The following is a 21,253-nucleotide window of genomic DNA, read 5'->3' on the forward strand; positions in this document are numbered from 1 at the left end:
AACAAGCTAATATTATTTTACAATATCAATTTCCACAATTTCTATATTAATGGTGGCTAATTATTTTTATAGATATCTAGAAAGGAAATGAAAGGTTAAAAAATACACAGTAAGTCTTACATAAAATAATGAAATATTTTATTATGTGCTTTACTTTAAACATTTTACTAATGTGTTAATAACAATTCTGTATTGAGAGATTCATTATTTATGTAATTAAACTAAAAATACATAATGATTATTAATGAATATTAAATGTAAATGAAAATGTATGATTTACTTTTCAGTTTCTAGTTTTTTTGTAAACATATTCATATTATACATGATTACATGAATGCATGATATAATAATTGATAAAATGATAAGAGATTTCAAATCTTGATATGGTATTCGCGCATGCGCAGATAGGCCACGGTTCAGTTCTGTGTTTAGACGCTCCTATACAACTACATTCATCTTTCCTCTTACTGCTGGTACCTGTGTACCTGCTAGTGCTTGTATCATAACCTCACTATTCATTCGGTTCAGACCTAATCGTTTTACACAGCCTTCCGTGATAAAGCTGCTTTAACTAGCACTGTCTAAGAGTGCCCTTACTGTAACAGAATGACCGTTTTCGTTCTGTATTCTCACTGAAGCGGTGAATTATAATATTGAGCTATGAAGTCGACGATTTTGTGTGGCGGCTATCGTTACATGAGCTGAGACACTCTGCTCTGGCATGGTGCTCGATGATTCTGTAACCAGAAGGTGGAGCATGGTATGGTGTCTCCCTCCACACTCATAACATTTTTTCGTATTTTTACACTGGTTGGCTAGGTGTTCGCTGAAGCACATAAAACATCGATTTAAATCTTTGATTATCTGGTAACGTTCCTGTGGATTTTTCTCTTTGAATTGAGCACAGTGAATGAGAAGATGGCCAGGTTGTTCGTTGCATACTTGACATGAGAACGTTTTTTTCTCACTATGGTCAAATCGCTGAAACTTAATAGTTACAGTTTTTTGTTCTTGCTGACTGCTGAACATAACGGTTGGTTTTGACGATGTATATCCTTTCATATACGGTTTCACCACTTCCTTACTGATTTGGCTCACAGTTACAGACTTGCAAATATAGTTAAAAAGGTTATAAATTCCTTAACGGTTGGATCTTTGGTAGTATCAACTAGTAACTCCCATTGCGCTCTGAGTGGTTGATCCAATTTCTTCTGTAGTAAGTGCAGCAACACAGGATCCCATTGGTCGACTGGATAGGTCAGATTTTCTAGGGCACCCGTTGACTCTGTAACCACATTCAGTAAGTTCCTAATAGACGTACCGTCACTAAAAGTTGCTTTAGGTGCATTAGAAAGTTCATCTAAGTGACTTTCTGCGATGATACGACGATTTGAGTGTCTTGCTGTCAATAGTGACAAAGCTAACTCATAATCACGGTCGGTTAACATTAGATTCCCTACTAGTTTTGAGGTCTCTCCTTCAAGATTGAATTTTAAATATCCGAACTTTGCGACTGTTTTTATCTGTTCGTTTTCTTGTATGATAGTATCAAACAGATTACGGAAATTAGTGTACTCTTTTGGATCACCTCTAAATTTCGGAATCGCTAATTTTTTAATCGGTAAAAAGGTGGAAGTAGGTTCCTTACGTCTTGGTTCAATAAAGGTCTGCATATTTAGTTCTGCATTTGAATTTGCTTCAGGTAAAAATTCATCTGCAATTATTTTACACTTAAAATACACTTCTTCGAACTCCGAGCGTATCTTATCTGTGACGACGTCCTCTGCAGTTAAACCAATCTTGCTCAAATGACGAATTATCGTGGTTATTTGTAATTCAAAATCATCTCGCAAATTCTCAAGAGTAGTGTACATTATTTTGAACTTAGTAACACTGGTTTTCGTAGCTTTTGGATCCGAAAGTTCCAATTCGGCGTCATGAATACGCTGTATTCTCTTTTGCAGGTCACCTAGACGTAACTTAGCTTCCTCGTATACACCCATCGTATACTTAATAAATTAAATACCTTTTTTAACGATGTATCGGACGGATTTGCGTAAGTACGGTAGTAAAAGATTTTATATCACGAACGATAATGTCGTAATAATATACGGCAATAATTATAATTTATAATAATTCACGGTCATTGACGTATATATATATCGGTGCGATGAGCGGCGTATGCGCGTTCGGTTAATGATCTTCCGTGGGTGTTGACGACGGTGCAATTATCGCGGCAGGTACAAAGTCCAATTCACAAATAATACGTTCTGTAGCAGCTAATTTGTAATACTCTTGTAGTTACTTATAACCATTACCATTTACGACTCAATCACTTAGAACAAATAACAATAACAAAAATAACATACCATATTATTCATCCGGCTCGAAGGACCAAAATGTTCCTTAGATATGTGGAATGTATAGATGGGTATTGTTTTGTGGTCGTTAAGAATGTAATAATTAAGAATCGGACACAAGGACGTAAATAAAATAACTCAATTTTCTTGTTCGATGGTGTTGACTACTATTAAAAAACAAACTTGACAACACAACAATAATAGAAATAATAATAACAGTTGACCGATAATTAATTTAACATAGAATAAAACACGACAACTTTCGGTAACGGTATTGCACAATGTTGCGGTCGGTATACGCGGTGGGTACTGAACGTTATTGAGATTCGTCGCTGGTCTCTTATGTGCGCGGACCGGTTACAATAATTAAGATAATACAATAATAATATGCTAATATAAATAATACAAATATAATATGATAATATAAGAATTACGAACAATTATTGTTATATGATAATTTGTATCAGAAAACTATAAATATATTTTTTTAGCTAATTATTAGTTATAATAATGAAAATAATATAATAAAAATTCATTGTAGTTTATATAGTTAATTTTAATTGAAAAATATATTTAAATTTAAGAGCTATTTACAATAATTAAAAAAAATAATTTAAATAGAGATGGATTTTATCAAAATTTCAAAGATTTAAGACGATTAATTTGTCATCTAAAATAATAAATATATTAGTAATGAGTAATGACTAAAGAATATTATTTTTATTCTATCTGAAAAATGTTTAAAAACATTTAAAAAAAATTGTCTGCAATATTCACAACCAATGTATTTATTTGTTAAATATATTTATTGCATGTACCTACGACCTATATCGTCATTATAATATTTATTTAATTTGATTTTGTGCATTGGATAATTAAGCAATTATTGTTATTTAATTTGCCTGTTCCTCGGCCGTATGCCGAATACATTTTTTAAATTTAACTGTACACTGTAAGTAAAATTAAACATACTTGACCTTTATAGGCACATCCTAGTTTCAATCATTAATTATACTGCTGGACATTACGTGACGTATATAAGAAGAAACAATGGCAATTGGGAACTGCACGATGATTTACAGGCGGATTCAAAAAATTCGCAATAAAGAATCTGTCAAAAATTTAAATCCTCACATTTTAATGTATGTACAAATTTAATTTGAAAATGTTTAAAAAACTTTATATACAAGGGTAGTTTTTTTATATGATAATACAGCACTAGGCTTTGGTAATGTTTTTAATTTTTACAACTGATATTTTTATTTAATTGTCCTAGAGCGGTTAGAGTACCTTTGCCACAATTTTATTTTTTAGTTATTGTATAAGTGATGTATGAAAATGTATGAGTATTTTAAACAAATTAAAGAAGAAAATGTATACGTGTGTTTTTGAATAAGTAAGTACCTATTTAACCTTAAATACAAAATGTTTATGTGTATGTGCACCATTTGACTATGCATATGAACTATCAATTCCTTTGGAAAAAGAATACACGCCTGTCTTTTTGCAAGAGTAGGTAACGTGTAGATCTATTTATATGATGTAGTTTGACGTAGACATAGACGTAGACGCACAATACAGGTGAGTAACAATAAATAATATAATTATTCAATTTAGTTGAATTAAAGTAAACTAATTTTATCATTGTAAAAAGTAATTTGATTTATCTTTAACAACCTTTAATAAATTCTTAAATGATTTACATTGTAATTTAAATTATTTCATTTTAAATTATTTTTTACATTTAATTATTTTAGCATAAGTAAGCTATAGTGAATGCCATATTTATGTAATATAATATGTTAAAGTATAATTTTGACTTGCAAATTTCGGGAGTGGACTTGCAAATTCTTGCTAATTATAACGAGTGTTTTGACACCAGTTTTGAAAGTTTCTGACAACATATCAGGGCTGGGAAAAATACTTTGAAAAATCGTAGGGGTAGGAATTTAGACTTGCAAATTTCGGGAGTGAACTTGCAAATTCTTGCTAATTATAACGAGTGTTTTGATACCAGTTTTGAAAGTTTCTGACAACAAGTCAGGGCTGCGTGAAGTTAGCCCTTCCTCGGTTCCACCCATTATAACTCCTTTATTTTTGACTTGCAAATTCTGGGATTGGACTTGCAAATTCTTGCTAATTACTTGCAAAATATTGGCACTGTGCAAAACTTTTTTTGAAAAAGTGTAAGGGCCAACTTCACGGCGGTGATAATGTGATATAATATACAACTAATATTTAGATATATATTTTATATACTCTGATGGTTTAATTGGCGATACAGCTGTTTTGGAAATTAAATGTCCTTTTTCGATCAAAGATACGAATGAATTACAAACAGCGTTCGACAATAAAAAGGTATACAGAATATTAATTAATTTAATAAATATTTTAGTAATATGATTGTTTTGATAATTTACAGATACCTTATGTAAATATTGTAGACTGTAAAATGAAATTAAAAAAACTAGTTCATACTATTATCAAGTACAGGGACAATTAAAATTAACAAAAATGAATGTATGTTATTTTGCTGTATACTCCGAAAAATGGATTGAATATGATGTAATCGATTACGACGAAAGATTTTGGTACTCTAAAAAGGATATTCAGTTAGGGACGTATGTTTACAAAAATTTAAATAATACAATTTAACCAATATAGTTTGTTGCATTGAAATACCTATTAGCTTTTACATAAGATTGAAAATGTGTAAATTGTAATAGTTATAAATTAAAATTAATAAATAAATTGTAATAATATACCTATATTTCACAGATTTTATAAAGAATGTCTTCTGCCAGAATTGATTGAATCACGGTATGGAAAAAGACTATTAAAATCTAATATTTTCGAACCTACACATATATCGGACAACATCAAAAATAAAAACACAATCATACTAGACGTATCTTAGTAATATTATTATGTAAAATGTTAATAAATTGTAATATGCATATTATACGTATCATAGTATTATACCTTCTAATTGTTTTTATTTTAATATAATTATTATTGTAATATAATAATAAATAAAACCAATTGAAAATGTCCTAAGGAGGACCGATTACACGGACCCTTCATGCCAAACGTAATACAAAAACAACCCTTAAAGATCGTACAATTGAATATGAACGGGAAGTTCATAGTCGTAGAACAACTAAGAGATTATTGCATCAACAAGAAAGTAGACATAGCCTTGGTCCAAGAACAACCTTCAAGAGGTGGTCGTATTCCTGGACTAGACCATGTTCCGATTAGAACGATAATGGGAGCGGACACCGATGCAGGTGTCGCTATCATTGTTTTTAATCGGGATTTGGAACTACTTCGAATCGATAAATTATCAGAAAAGAACATAGTCATCGCCACAGTTAAACAGAAAAATAGAAAATTCAAAACATTAATTTCGGCATATTTTAAATTTAACATAGTCTTGTGAACCCCTGTCTGTATGCTATACGCAGTATGTAATAGTATAATATAGAATAGTGTGTAAGCATATTAATATGTGAACAGGCATAGTCACACGGTCTAAGGAAATTCGCTGTGTGGACAGTTTTGAGCCCGAGCGAGCTCCTACCGTGTCTCCCTGTCTGTATAAGAGTTAGTGTAGCACTGTCAGACCATCTAGCAGAACCTCTGTTAATCTTTTAAGTCTAATAATTTAAATCTAAGTATTCTGTACAACTAAATTTCTTTTAAAATTGATTATATTAATAAAGTATTAGTGATAACTCATACACCACGTATTTCTTTATTAACGAACAAACTCGGTTTTGGAGACGTCCATAGCAATAGCTATCTCAGAATTCATTATAAAATTGACTTACATATTTGGACAATTATTGAAGTCGATTTTTTTGAATTTTATAAGGCCGTGTAGTAAGTCCTTTCGTTTTATTGAATTTATTTAAAAGGCCGTAAGTAAGTCCTTCCTTGTATTTTGAATTTTTACGACAGTTGAGGTCGAGTTTTATTGAATTTTGAATTTTTACGACAGTTGAAGTCGAGTCTTATTGAATTTCGAGTTATTATTACGACAGTATAAGTCGAGTTATTGAATTTTATAGGCCAAGTTGTAAGTCCTGATATTTGTGAATTTATTTGAAGACAGTGATTTTATATTTTGAGATTAATTTTATATAAGGCCGGAATAAGTCCTTAAGTGTTGAATTAATTTTAAAATTGAATTAATTTAATTAATACAGTTAGTAGGAGTCACTATTTAAGTATAGATGTCCTATGATTGATTAATTGAGTTAGTGTAAAAAAAAAAAATTGAATAAAAGTAAAAAAAAAAAAAAGTTTTTAATAGGGAAATATAATAACGGTGTTATTATTTAATTGTCCATTCATTAATTATACGTATTTAATATTTTGTTTTAGTTATTTATTCACCGTTGCTATTAATTGTATAATTATTATTTATAAACGATTTAATTTATTTTACGCTAGTGTGTCACTTACATTTTAATTAAGTTTAAAATTAATCTATTTAACTAGGATTCGATATTTATTTAATTAAATTATTATGACTATTACTTAATGAGTCAAAAAGAAATTATTGTTAGCCTAACTAAAAGCGAAACTGAGAGTGTTCAATAAGTAGATCAGGAAATTAGGGAGGTTAAAGTTTCCGTAAGCACTGAAGTCAGGGGCGTAGGTAAGGGAGGGGTTTGGGGGGTTCAAACCCCCCCCCCATTAAAAAATCCCAATCAGTTAATATATAATAATATAATAATAATAATCAGGAAAAAATATTTTTGTAATACAATTTTACAAGTACGTGTTTGTTACGAAAAATAATGATTATCAAGATAGATAATAGATATCTAATGTTATATTCAATATTGTAATAGCTATATATAAAATATTAACTACAAAATTGCGTGCCCGACGGTCTTATTTTTACCCACGACGCATACGGCCGTACCAGCAATACTGCTAATAATAGTTTATTAATAGTATAAGAACTTATCACTGTGTTTGAAATTACGTATTCCCCGTTTTACATCAGGCCATTTATCCTGGAGCTGTCGCGCATTGTAGTTGTCGTGTAACTAAAGACTATTTTCCAGCCAAAACAGGTAATTTATTAATTTTTATAATTTATATTATATAAATACAATCAGAATTATTTATTTCAAATTGTTTTTCGTTTTGTCATTTATATTAAAACGTTCACTGCCGATCACCGATGTCAACACATATAGTTGACGTTCGCGATCTTGCCACGGTGACCGACGTCAACACAGCACGTTTTTGACGCTATCCATGTTTACGTATTCATTGTTGCTTAGGTTTTTTTTGTATTTCTATGATAAAAATTATTCCTTATTATCATCTGTAGATTATAATTTTATTGTACATCGGGTTTATGTTAGATTGTTACGGCTGTTACTTCTACGTTTTTTTTTGAGTTTACTCGCAATACACGTATTTTATACGTTTACTGTTTCAAATAAAAATGTAATTTTTTTGAACGTCGAATTTTATAATGTTTTTGTTGTTCATTGGGCAGACTATTTTCACTCTAGAGATTCTAATTTATAATATTCTATATTTCGATAATTCAAATTATTTTATAAGATTACATATTAAAAAATTAATTATTTTTATTATAACAGAAACAAAATGAAGCGAATAAGTCAGCCATCGGTTTTAAACTTTTTCGAGAAGAAAAAAAAATCCGAAAGTAGAACCACCCTGCAAATTAATCAACCCTCATCTCTTTTTGTGTCTGACCCAACTGATCCTGAAGCTTCAAGTCCTTCTGAAAAAGTTTCTTCCGTTGAAGGAGAACAAGAGCTATTATTTGAAAATGATGTAGGAATCTATTTAGGAAATCCACCGACAGATAACGAAAAAAAGTTTAAAGTTTTTCAAAACCCGTGGATGCCACCTTTATCATATAAATTTCCTGTGAGTGATAAACGACGTCTTTCTTTCCAACGCCACTGGATGGAACAATATTCTTGGCTCGTATTTTCAGATGTTGCCAAAGGTGCTCTTTGCAAAGTGTGCGTTTTATTTGGTCGTAATCATGGTGGTCGTGGTGGACAAGAACTACGGTCTTTAGTTGCCATCCCATTTATAAATTGGAAAAAAGCTAAACAAATATTTGACAGTCATAGTAAGGCAGACTATCATATGTTTTCAGTTGAAAAAGCTCAAGGGTTTATAACAGTTATGACAGGAAAAACTACTGATATTATAACATCTATAAACTCAGAAAATAAAAAACAAGCCGAAGAAAATAGGAAAAAATTGATCTCTATTGTTGAAACTGTAATCTTATGTGGTCGTCAACAAATAGCTTTAAGGGGTAAAAATGAAACTGGCAAAATAGGTTTAACAGAACCCCCCTATAATGATGGCAACTTTCGTGCAATTTTGCGATTTCGTGCAAGATCGGGTGATCATTTCCTAAAGGAACATATTTTATCCCAAACATCCGACAGTCGATCAATGTTCACGTCACCAACTATACAGAACGAAATTATTGATCTATGTGGCAATTTTATTCAAGAAAATGTTGTCAATAGAATAAAATATGCTGGATTTTTTACCATTCTTGCTGATGAAACGCAAGACATATCAAGGTACGAACAATTAGCTTTGTGCATTCGGTACGTAGACGATTCTTCTGCAGATAATGTATTTATCAGAGAAGATTTCTTAGAGTTTCTGCATGTAAAAGATGTGACAGCTTCAGCGTTGGCCACCACCATCATGCAATGTATAATGACTCTTGGATTAGATATGGAGATGTTAGTTGGCCAAGGATATGATGGCGCTGCTGTGATGAGTGGTCAATTTCGAGGAGTGCGCACAATAATCTCAGAGAAATACCCAAAAGCTCAGTTCATCCATTGCTCAGCCCATAATTTAAATTTGGTTTTGGCACACTCTTGTGAAATCCCTATGATCCGAAACTGTATTGGTACTATTAAGACTGTAATTAATTTTTTTAGACAATCCGCGTTACGTGATGGTCTTCTTAAAGATGCAGCAGAGTCAGCTGGAGCTATTCACTTGAATCTGGTTTCTCTTTGTGAAACCCGTTGGACTGAAAAACATTTGGCAGTAGAACGATTTTCAGAAATGTTTTCTGTAGTAACAGAAGCACTGCAAGCTCTACAAGATAGTCGAAGAGAATGTGCATCACAAGCCTACCAATTAAAACAAGCAATAGAAAACTCACAGTTTGTAGTATCGATGCTCATTTTGCGAAAAGTTTTCAGTTTCACGTCAACTCTTAATAAAATTCTTCAAACTCAAAATATTGATTTGACCGAAGCGTGCAAATATGTAGACATCGTAAAAAAAACATTAGAAGACATACGAAATGATGATGAATTTTTAAAAATTGTGACAGATTCTAAAGAATATTTAGGTATTGAGTCACTTACAGCACCTAGAATCACAAACAGACAAAAAGGACGAAGCAATAATCCTGCAGAGACAGCCGAAATATATTATAAAATAAATGTTTACTATCCATTTCTTGACCATGTTCTAAGCGAACTAGCAGCCAGATTTTCTAACCATCACGAAAAGATCGGGAACCTACAGATCTTAATTCCAAAATTTATGAAAAATAAGAATGATGCTAAAAGCAAATTGACAGAAATCCATAAAATGTACCTGGTAAATGAAAAACTTGAAAATCTGTTGTGTGAGTATCAATTATGGACCAAGAAGTGGGAAGGAATAAGTGATGACTTGAATGAGTTTAATGCAATTAAAACATTGGAAAAGTGTGATAAACAGTTTTTTCCTCTCATTTATAATCTTCTCAAAATTTTAGCCACTCTTCCTGTGTCTACTGCTAGTGCGGAACGTTCCTTTTCTACATTAAAGCGGTTAAAGACGTATTTACGAAACGCCATTGGTCAAGAGCGACTAACTGGACTTACTCTTCTAAATATTTATAGAGATGTAACTGTCGATCCTTTACTCATTGTGAACAAGCTAACACAACGTAGGAAACGATTAAATTTACTTGTATAATGTTTGATTTAAAAAAATAATATTAAAAGTATTTTATTAATATACGCCTATATTTGCATTTGGTTTTTTTCACGTTAGCCTATTACTAATAATTTAAGTCGAAACCCCCCCATTAATAATCTATACCTACGCCCCTGACTGAAGTAACAAGTGAAGGTACGGTTTCGTTTCTGCAGTTGACTGCAGCAGTGACCGCATGCAGTCGCTGTTGCGTCCGTCGCATGTAGCAGCACTGGTTTTGTTTATGCAGTTGACTGCATGCAGTAAACTAAAAATTTATTTCCTAAGCAGTTAATCACCAACTTTCAACCATGGATGACGTTACCAGGATTGTTCTACTGCATATTCTTGAAGAAGAAGAACGAGATGAACAAATCATAGATCTGCTGTTCACGAAAAAAAAATAAGAGGAAAAAAGTACACAATATGTTTACAGAAAGGCGTAATGAAGGAACATTTGAAAATTTGGTTATGAAACACCTCATCGATGATGAATGTAAATTTCAAAACTATTTTAGGTTGACAAAATGTCAATTTGATTATGTTTTATCTGCCATCGCACAATATATTTTTAAAGCGCCAACAACTACTGTGAAGTTTCCTATAACACCAAAGGAAAAACTTGCAGTAACTTTAAGGTATTTAATTAAGTATAAATTATTTTTCAAAATATAAACTTATATTTACCCAAAAACAGAGTCACATGAAAATTAAAATAAATCCCACGTTGCAGTTCAATTCGCTCAGGGTTTATTAAATTTAAAAAGTGAAAACAAACTAAAATGTTTTAAGTTAAATAAGGAATTTAATCAAACAATGTAGTATATTATAATATCAAGATAAAAAATTTAAAAAAAAGTACTGTTAGGAATTTAAATACTTATAGGTAAATGGTGTGAACTGAAATGTACACTAAATACAACAAGTTCACACATTCAACATTTGAATAAAATATAAAACTTAATAATAACTTAAAATATCAAATAAAAAGAAATCAGTCACTTCTTTATGACACTAAGTCAATATGGAAGATTCTCATAAAAGGGTTGAGATAATATAGATTGAGATGGACAACTTTGGTTTTCTTGTTGATCTAATGGTTGGTATGTCTGAGTCTGAGTCTGATGAACTAATGAATGCTCTGGTATGTTTTGTTGAGGACAAAAATATGGTTGCTGGTATTGTGATTGACTGTGCATGTATTTCAATTCTATATTATGTAAACTTTGTAAATGTTGCATCTTGATTTCGGATCTCAGTAATGGCGGAAGGCGTTTTACGGAAAGAGAAATACTTTTATAAAATGCATCTACTTCATCTTCTTGTTTTTGACCGGCACCTTTCAATGTTTCTATTAATTGCAGTCTTGACTCTCTATTTTCAGCTAAAATGTCTGATACTTTTTCATTTTTCTTTTTTTTGACTTAGATGCATCTGTATCGCTTGCTGGTGGAGTTTGAACGGATTCATTACTATAGTCCGTCCATTCTAAGAACGCTACTGGGCGGCGACCAAAATTCGTCCGATCTCGCGCATTCCCACCACTAAACATTCCCGAACGCTGGCCGCCGTCAACTCTGGCCGCCGCCACCGTCGCCGCCACCTTCGCCGCTGCTACCGACGGAGCCGCCATCCTTGACACTATGACAATGTTTGTATACAGCGCGTACTATAGTGTTTGCATAATTTTACGTGTTTGTGTACATACACAACATTTTCGTTTTTGCGTGAACACAACTTTTACAGTTTTTTCGTGTTTAAGCATTTAATTGTTTTTTAATACAGTACAATATGGATGTCATAGATGTTTCTCCTGCCAAAAAAAACCCAAGAGAAAAAGTAAGTGTTTGTATACTATTTCTCTATTGCAAATTTTTAATTATATATTTTTTCTTTAGTTAATCGGCACTGGTCAAAAGCAAATCATTATCAATGTATACAAAGATAAAGTCACCCAACAGCTCGAAAATCCAGAGATGCCCAAATTGTCCTACAGAGAAATGATCATTGAAGTTTCAAAAACCACCGGTATTGGGCAACGTACGGTACAAACCACATTAGCAGAGTATAAAAAAGAAGGTACAGTATCATCGCCCAACAAAAAAAGAGATAAAATGACAATACTTGATAAAGTTGACGAGTTTGATAAAAATGCCATAAGGCAAAAAATTCATAGTTTTTGGAGGAAACATGAGGTGCCAACAGTAAACAAAATGTTAATTGCCATTAATGAAGACGAAACATTACCAAACCTGAAACGTTCGTCCTTTCATAAATTGCTGAAAGATTTACAATTTGAGTTTGTAAAAAAAACCGGAACAGTGCTCTTTTAGAAAGAGAAGATCTAATATCTTGGCGGCGAGGTTATTTGTATAAAATAAGAAGTTATCGAGCACAGAACCGGCCAATATATTATTTGGACGAGACTTGGGTCAATGCAGGTGAGACGCATAGCAAAGCGTGGGTTGATACCACGGTCACATCATCAAGGGATGCATTTCTCAGAGGCCTCACCACATCACAAAAGGAACCATCCGGCAAAGGTAAACGACTTATTGTATTACATATCGGGTCGTCAGACGGTTTTGTCCCGGGGGGCCTTTTGTGTTTTGAATCCAAAACCAACTCGACGGACTACCATGATGAAATGAATGGCGATACATTTTATGAATGGTTTGTTAAAACTCTGCCATTACTAAAAAAAAATGCCATCATTGTAATGGATAATGCTTCGTACTATTCCGTGAAGAAACACAAAATTCCAGTGAGGTCGTGGAAAAAACAAGCAATTATTGACTGGCTTGAAAATAAAGGCGAGATCGTTGAACATTCTACTGTGAAAAACGATTTGATGGAAAGAGTCAACAAAATAAAAAAAAAGTACGACCAATACGTAATTGATGAGTACGCAAAAAACGACAACAAAATTATATTGCGATTACCTCCATACCACTGCGAGCTTAATCCAATCGAGCTCGCGTGGTCGTCTGTGAAGAGTTATGTCCGGACGCATAAGAACACCTTCAAATTAAAAGATGTACTCGAGTTGTTAAAAAAAGGCGTGGAACATGTAACTCCGGAAATGTGGAAAATTTTGTAGAACATATCAAAAATGTGAAAGACAAGTTTTGGGACTTGGAACATATAACGGACGAATTAATGGACGAACTACCCGAAGATGGAGAACGGCATGTTTTGACGATAGGACCAGATGATACAAGTTCTTCTGATTCTGACTGATTTTTTTGTATTTTAACTATTTTGATTTTTTTTGTTATCTTTATTTTTGTATTTTAATTTTTTTTTTAGTAAATTAATATTATAAAGTGTATTATGTTATGTACAATTATTAATTTTGGTTGATAAAAATAAATTAAATATAAAAAATAATTGCAAAAATACAAATAAATGAATTACATACATATTATTTCCATTGTTGTTGAATACGTAATAGGTGCCCCAGTCGCCAGGTATTATTTTTTTCGTGCTGTGTTACTTGAGCCGGTGTATACAAACTACCGGCGGCGGCGGTCGTGTTATTAGCCGCCGGTCGCACGTAGTGAGTGGAGGAATTTACGGCGGCGTCTAGATGGTATAGTGGGAGAAATTTGGTTACGAAACCCCGGAGCTCGGTCATTTGGATGCGCGAACGAGTAGCGTTCTTAGGATGGACGTAGTATAGTATCAAAACATTCAACATCAATATCTTGATCTTCCAATGTACTGTCATTACTGATCTCTTCGTTTTGTCCAATATCCGATAAATTAGATAGGGTCCTATTAAAAGAGTTATTTATTAAAAACGCCTATAGAAACTATAATTGAAGCCTACACATTTTATATTACCTCCTTTCTTCTGGAACTTGCGAAAGGAAGGATACATATTTTAAGAGTGGCCAATTAACTGGTTTACGAGCAGCAGATCCAGTTCCTAATTTTCCTTCTCTTTTAAGACACTTAAAATGGTCCCGAATCGAACGCCATCTCTTTTTACAATCTTCATCTAAAAATAACATAAATACGAAAAATATTTATCCCGTTGTTATCACACTCCGGACGGTAAGCTCCATAATATACAGGATGATTCTTTTGTCGTTGAACACTCATTATTTCAAAAAGTATAGACTTTTTTTCAAATTTTTTTTTAAAATAATTTTAGTCTCATGCTTTTCTACATTCGTATACATTTTTAATATTTTTCACCCTTATATTTATTAGGTAAACCAACATCGAATTTTGATTTTCAAATGACAACCTATATTAATAATTGCATACATTAATAAAGCTATTTTTTTCATGCATTTTCACTTTAAAATTTTCAACTTTCGTCAGCGGAATATAACGAAAAATGAAAATTTAAACGCGATAATTCATAAAAAAAATAGCTTTATTAGTTTATAAAACTCTTAGAATAGGTTGTCATTTGAAAATCAAAAGTTGATAGTGGTTTACCTAATTAATATAAGGGTGAAAAATATTTCAAATGTAGAAAAATGAAGAAAAGCATGAAACTAATATTAAAGAAAAAAAATTCAGTTGTGGCTCTGTGGTGTTTATTCGGGAGATGGTATTTTGGACCAATTTTATTTATTCTCCGTACCTACAGGTAGGCAGATAGGTTACCAAATATTCTAATATTTTAATAAAATGTTTAGGTACCTAGCAACTGGGGAATTATATCGATCATTGGCGTATAATTTTCGAATTTCACATAGTGAAATATCGAATATTATAAAACAAGTATTATCAGCTATATGTGAAAATTTAATGCCCATACTTTTACCACAACCAACCGAAACTGATTTCAAAGCTCGATCAGTAGAATTTTGGGAGAGGTGGAATTTTCCGAACTGTGTGGGAGCCATAGATGGGAAGCATGTCCGTGTTGTATGTCCAGAAAAGTCAGGATCTCTTTACTACAATTACAAAAACTATTTTTCAATTGTGCTACTAGCGATTGTTGATGCCAAGTCTAAATTTTTAGCTATTGGCGTAGGGTCATATGGGAAAGAGGGAGATAGCGGAATATTTTCAAAATCTGCAATGGGAAAACGGATTTACTCAAAACAATTTGGATTACCCGAAAATACTCAACTCCCTGGTGCTGACAAAAGTTTACCATACGTCATAGTTGGAGATGAAGCTTTCAGGTTACATACCCACATTATGAAACCTTACAATAGATCGCAAGCCAAGGAAGATTTTGAAAAACAAATCTTTAATTATAGATTATCTCATCATATTATTCAATTACACATTTTCCTAATCAAAAAGGCCAAAGGACAAAATAATATGTAAAAATACCTAATACCAGGAAACGTCAACTATACGAGTAAACATGGTTTACTACAAGCGTCACGCTTGCGCTTTTGCCGCCGCTGACGTTTACGGCCCCGTCGACTTGCGTTACGTCCTCGATATTATGTGCGCCATCGCCGCCACCGACGTTCACGGCTCGTCACCGCGTGTACTCTCGTCGTGTGTGCGCCACTCGCTGCCACCGGCGTCCACGGCCGTCGCCGTTTTATAATACTAATTCGCGTGTGTGCCACTCGTTGCCACCGACATCTCGTCTACGCCGTCACCGTCACCGTCGTCGTGGTAATTTGCATTGTGTCGTTTCGGTTGACGCCCCCTCGTTGCGTATTCATGAACTACATCGTCGGACATCGTCAGGCCATCCAGGGATAAATCCGGTGATGTTCATTTCATATTTAAATCATTATTAAAATATCGATGTTTGTAAAATGTATTTTGTTAATATAGTCTTAGATTTAAGGACCTCCTCGTCCCGTTATCTGTAAATTTAGTAATTAATCTTTAGTTTCAATACAGTCCACTAAATTATAATATCCGAGTCTTTTTCCTCATAAACTCATCCACCACCTTGTAACTATCCGGCATATCAGGTTGCCGGCAATATCCCGCGCCATTCACATGCCATCAGGGAAAGCCGCAGCCGCACAATGGCTGTTCAAGACGTTTTACCATGTAAGGTTTAGTGAGTTCTTGTCCCAAAGTTTTTAAATATTCTCGACGAGTTATCATTTTACCTGTATTTTCGCGATATATAATTTGACTGTTTATTCCGGCAATATTCATTAATGAAAAAAAAATAGTTAGGGGCCATCGACAACTAATTCTTGCCACTCGCCTTTCATTTCGTCTACTACATCCACTCCACCTTTAGTACCATTATAGTACGTTATGACCTCTGGTTTTTTTTGGTCACCGGATTCCGGGTCAATGATACCTTGATCATGCATACTTGTTATCATAATGACATTTTTATTTTTGTTTGGAGTATAAGATGTAAGTAAAAGGTCTTTTCCATATCCAAACAAAGTCGAATTTACCTCTCTTTTTTTAGTTTCTAAAAAACCGGAGGAATTTCCCTTTTGTTTTTCTCAAAGTACCCACTAAGATTATGATTTTTTAGTAACTCATTAGCCAATGGAATTGAATTGTACCAATTGTCTATAGTAATATTGCGGCCAGTTTTTGATATCGGTGCTATTAGTCGTTTTACAATACTTGACGGAGAATTGAAGGGGTCAATGGATAAAGGTGTTAACTGACATTTTTCCAAAAATGCATTTTATTGCATGAATAAAGGTGTTATAATGTTATAAACATTATATCAAAATTTGATAAGGTTTTATTTAGTAGTTACCGAAATAAAAAATTGATAAGGGTGTTATAAGAAGAATTAATCATTAGTTGTAGTGGATAAAGGTGGTAGTGTATGTTAACTCCTTAGAACAAAGTGTTATTGGATATTACCGCCTTTATCCATGCTGTTACTGAATTAAATTTCGGTGTTATTTGTATATGTATTTTTAGACACTATCTGCAAATATTATACCAACTTTTCTTCGTGGATTGTTTTTACTTTAATTTGTTATTGGTTAATTTTATTATTATCAAATAATAATGTTATTAACAATTTTTGTTTGTTTGATATTGATTATCGCGATCTGTTAGTACGTCGCGGTCGTTTTGAATGAAAATGATAATAATTGTTTATCTACTTATGAGTCACTAGCCTCATCAAGGAAATTGTTGTTTAATGGTGACGCGGTACGCAGCGGCCACCAGTACAAAGTACAGGTACCGCAGCGACCAGTCTACACTTTTCGTCAACCGCCACTACGGGCTACAGCGCGACAACGCCAACTCCCCCACCACGCCACAAAGGCACAAGGTGGGACGGGAAGGCGAGTCGCGTAGAACGAGTACCGGCCGTCGTAGACCTACCACTAGTAAAAAGACACGTTGTGAGCACACACCACGATCCCAGCCATATAATTACCTTTTCCATATAGCCCGCCGAATGTTGTTCTTTTTTTTTCATCTCTAATATTTTTTTGTATCCATATACTATATATATGCGTACCCGGTACGGGGTGAAATAAACACGACTTTGTTTACCCGAAAACTGTGTTTGTCGTTTATTTCAAACATTCGAGTGCGAACACCACCCGTTCTACTCCATCAACGACCGGCTCTCCGCGGACCACCTACCACCACCGTCGTAGCCGCGTCAAATTGGCTCCCCGCAGAGGAATCATCGCCTCAAGACAGCGTAAAGGTAAGAGTTTTTTCACGCTGACACATACTTCGGTAGATTGCTTATATTAAGTTAATATTAAGACTTTTAGCCAGGAGTGTGTTTGCCGGTTAGCTAGGATTCCCAGTGAACATTACGTAAGAATTATTTCTAGCACGTAACAGGGAATCCCGCGCAGCCGTGCATAACCGTGATACGGATTGGGAAGTAGTTATATAACAACCGCCACCCCTCCGCAACGCCTACCTTTCGTCCCGCGACATTACCGTCGATAACAGCACAGCGCGCAGGCCAAAACCGGTTTCAGCCGCTGCAGCCGTCAACTGCCGCCGCCGAGTACGTCGACCCAGTTCTGCTATTCTGGGAACGCAACGGCGGCACCGTCAACAGCTGACCTACTAACGTAATCGCTGATAAACTTCCGTAAACAGCGCACAAAATTTACGTCAAAAAAAAAAAAGTCTCTAAACCACGTACACACACCAAACACAAGCTACCTCACCGACCAACTGCTTAACTACAGCATTTGTAATTAAATCATACATAATGACTGGTAAAACGTTACAACAGTTATCGTCGGCGGAGCTGCGTAGCGAGTGCTCGGCCCGCGGACTCAGTGTGTCCGGGTCGAAGTCGGATGTGTATGTCAGGCTAGAGGAGCACCTTAGGGAAAGCGGACTAGTTCCCGAGAACGTGAGGTTTGAACCAGTGCAGCCCCCAATCACAGGATTAGGGGACGGTACTGGACAACAACCACACGTTCGATCAACGCTGTTAAGCACGGACGTCAGTCAGATTTTCGGACCATCGACTAGGGGTACCTCGACAAGCCATACGGCAAGTCAAGGACCAATGGACGAACGGCCAGAGGACTGCGACAACCAGCTGACCATGCAACAGGGCCAGTCCGCACACCCATTAGATACCGACATTTTCAAAACCGCAGCGGAACAACTGCAAAAGTTAAAACTGGCGTTGCCACAAACGAACGACAAAACGTCGTTCGAGGCACGCCTAATGGCGCTCGAGGCAAGCATGACGCGGTTCTTTACGGAATCGCGCACGACCGCCACGCAGCAGCCACACGACTTTGCAGTCCCGCGGTACACCAACCACCCGTCACCCGTACACATAACAACTCGTACACACGATAGTTACCAGTCGGGTAGGTCGTATGAGCGCAACGAAGGCGGCGCTCAGCCGAGCGCCAGCCACACTGCCGCCACGAACAACCGACCGTTCTTCACGCGCGACGGTAAACACGACTATACGGGTCACACCACACACGCGTCATATGAAGCACGCGTACAGGAACGTTCGGTACTAATACCGTACGAGGACTTGCGTACAGCAAGAGCCTCGTTACCCGAGTTCACAGGAACTAGGGCCGAGGACCCCGTACGGTTTATAGACAATACCGAGTCGATTTTGACGCAAGCGCGTATACACCCATCGGGTTGGTGCAGGGCGGTCGAGCCGCAATTAAAAGGAACGGCGAGTACATGGTACAATTCTATCAGGGCACTCGACCTATCCTGGACAGAATTTAGGGAGGAATTTCATGAAAATTTCAACAACGCCGAAATTCAGTCTCGATTGCGCGCCGACATCGTGTCAACACGTCAAACGCCCAGACAGTCGTTAACGGAATTTGTGCTGATTAAAAACCAGCTGGCGCGCCGCGTAAATACCGGCCTATCCGAATCGGAGTTGGTAGGTATTATCGCCGGACTAACGCGTGACACTTTCCGTACACACATACGTCTACACCGGCCATTGACGTTCAGCGAGCTACGACGCATCGCAGGCGTTTTGGACCCGGTAACGGACAACACCAACCCGCCCCCACAACAATGGGCCCCTAAAACTAAAAAAGGGGTGGAAACCCCACAAACAGCCCCCCCGGTCAAAAAAAAATTTTTTGCGAAAGCAACTGATAATACACCACCGGGGCCGTGCAGATATTGTGGGGAACTCCATTGGAACAGTAAGTGTCCAAACAGACCGACCACGTCGGGAAACGGCGGGGGAGTCGACGAGGACTAGTCCCCCTCATCGACTCATCACCACCCCCCCCACTCATCACCACCCACTATCGGTAGTACACACGGAAAAAATAAGCGTAATCGAAAAGCGCGTAGTTCGGTAATTCAACACACAGAACAACCAACTACGAACATTTTTTCCGTCCAATCACCACTCGGCACCCGTTCACAGACCCCCAACCTACACCACCCCACCATTGAACACACTCACCTCACCGGTGACATGTGTGTTCAACAACAACCGGCTTATGGGCAGCCACAGGTGTAGGGACAAAGGCAACAGAGACACGGGTGTTCACCCGCACAGGTGACGGGGACACAAGCACACACACCGCGCTTATCCCCGCATTAGGTCAGTCTGCGCACGTAAGGCAACAGGCGAGCAACGAGGCAACCGATGTTGACAGTATGGTCATGGCGGTTAACACCACCGACCAGACAGTCTCCATCGCGGTTCAGAACCAGTTGTCCAGCTCGACCAATTGCAATACGACTAATAACGGTACGCGAACATGCCAAGACAAAATTCCGACCCCCGCGGTCGAACTCGAATTTCCGTCAGGCTTCGTAACAGCCCTATTAGATTCGCAGGCACAAAAATCATACGTAAACCCGACAGTAGCCCGTAAATACGGCAAAACACCCACCCACGGACCAACAAACACAGTCCGGATGGCGGACGGTCGCACTGCAACAACCAGTGGCACCTCCACATTCGAAGCTAGGATAGGTACACTCGATATAAAATTCGAAGCGACCATCCTAGACAATTTGTATTGCGACGCGTTACTAGGACACGACTTTCTTGTTAACAACGAAGTCTCTTGGGATTACGCCGCGTGCACAATTCACATGGGTAAGCAAATTCGTACGTCGACATGTTGGAAAGGGAAATCTCAACCACCCGCCACTCGTCCCGACCTGTCACAATTAGAATTTGGAAACGACCCCGAAACACGCGCGAAACTAACCAAGATTTTAAATAAATACGCGGTAGTATTCAGCGAAAAAGTAGGACGTACCAAATTAATTGAACACGAAATTCTGCTAAAAGACCCGTCCCCAATCGCGCTCAAACCATACCCATATCCGCAGCAGAAACAAACTGCTATCGACGATATGGTACGCGATATGGAACTCCAGGGGCTCGTAGAACCAAGCACCTCACCATGGGCCGCACCAGTAGTAATGGCAAAGAAAAAAGACGGAACTTTTCGTCTCTGTGTCGACTACAGGAGGCTTAACGACGTTACGGAATCCGA

General features: G+C 36.1%; 2 protein-coding genes and 1 pseudogene across 2 annotated transcripts; 2 read left to right on the top strand and 1 right to left on the bottom strand.

Annotated features, from left to right (window-relative positions):
• The first annotated feature begins 7,997 nt into the window (after window positions 1-7,997).
• LOC132932680 (52 kDa repressor of the inhibitor of the protein kinase-like) lies at window positions 7,998-10,376 on the top strand. Its single transcript, XM_060999050.1, has 2 exons — window positions 7,998-8,496; window positions 8,680-10,376. Exons 1-2 carry the CDS (start codon window positions 7,998-8,000, stop codon window positions 10,374-10,376), a joined length of 2,196 nt encoding a protein of 731 aa, XP_060855033.1.
• A 1,019-nt stretch (window positions 10,377-11,395) lies between these two features.
• Window positions 11,396-14,483, bottom strand: LOC132932681 (uncharacterized; annotated as a pseudogene).
• On the top strand, window positions 12,168-13,616 carry LOC132936678 (uncharacterized). The gene is made up of 4 exons (XM_061003445.1): window positions 12,168-12,215; window positions 12,275-12,635; window positions 12,710-13,372; window positions 13,477-13,616. Exons 1-4 carry the CDS (start codon window positions 12,168-12,170, stop codon window positions 13,614-13,616), a joined length of 1,212 nt encoding a protein of 403 aa, XP_060859428.1.
• Window positions 14,484-21,253: the final 6,770 nt, after the last annotated feature.

Source organism: Metopolophium dirhodum, chromosome 1 (genome assembly GCF_019925205.1).
Source record: "Metopolophium dirhodum isolate CAU chromosome 1, ASM1992520v1, whole genome shotgun sequence".
In the NCBI taxonomy this organism is placed as follows: Eukaryota; Metazoa; Arthropoda; class Insecta; order Hemiptera; family Aphididae; genus Metopolophium; species Metopolophium dirhodum.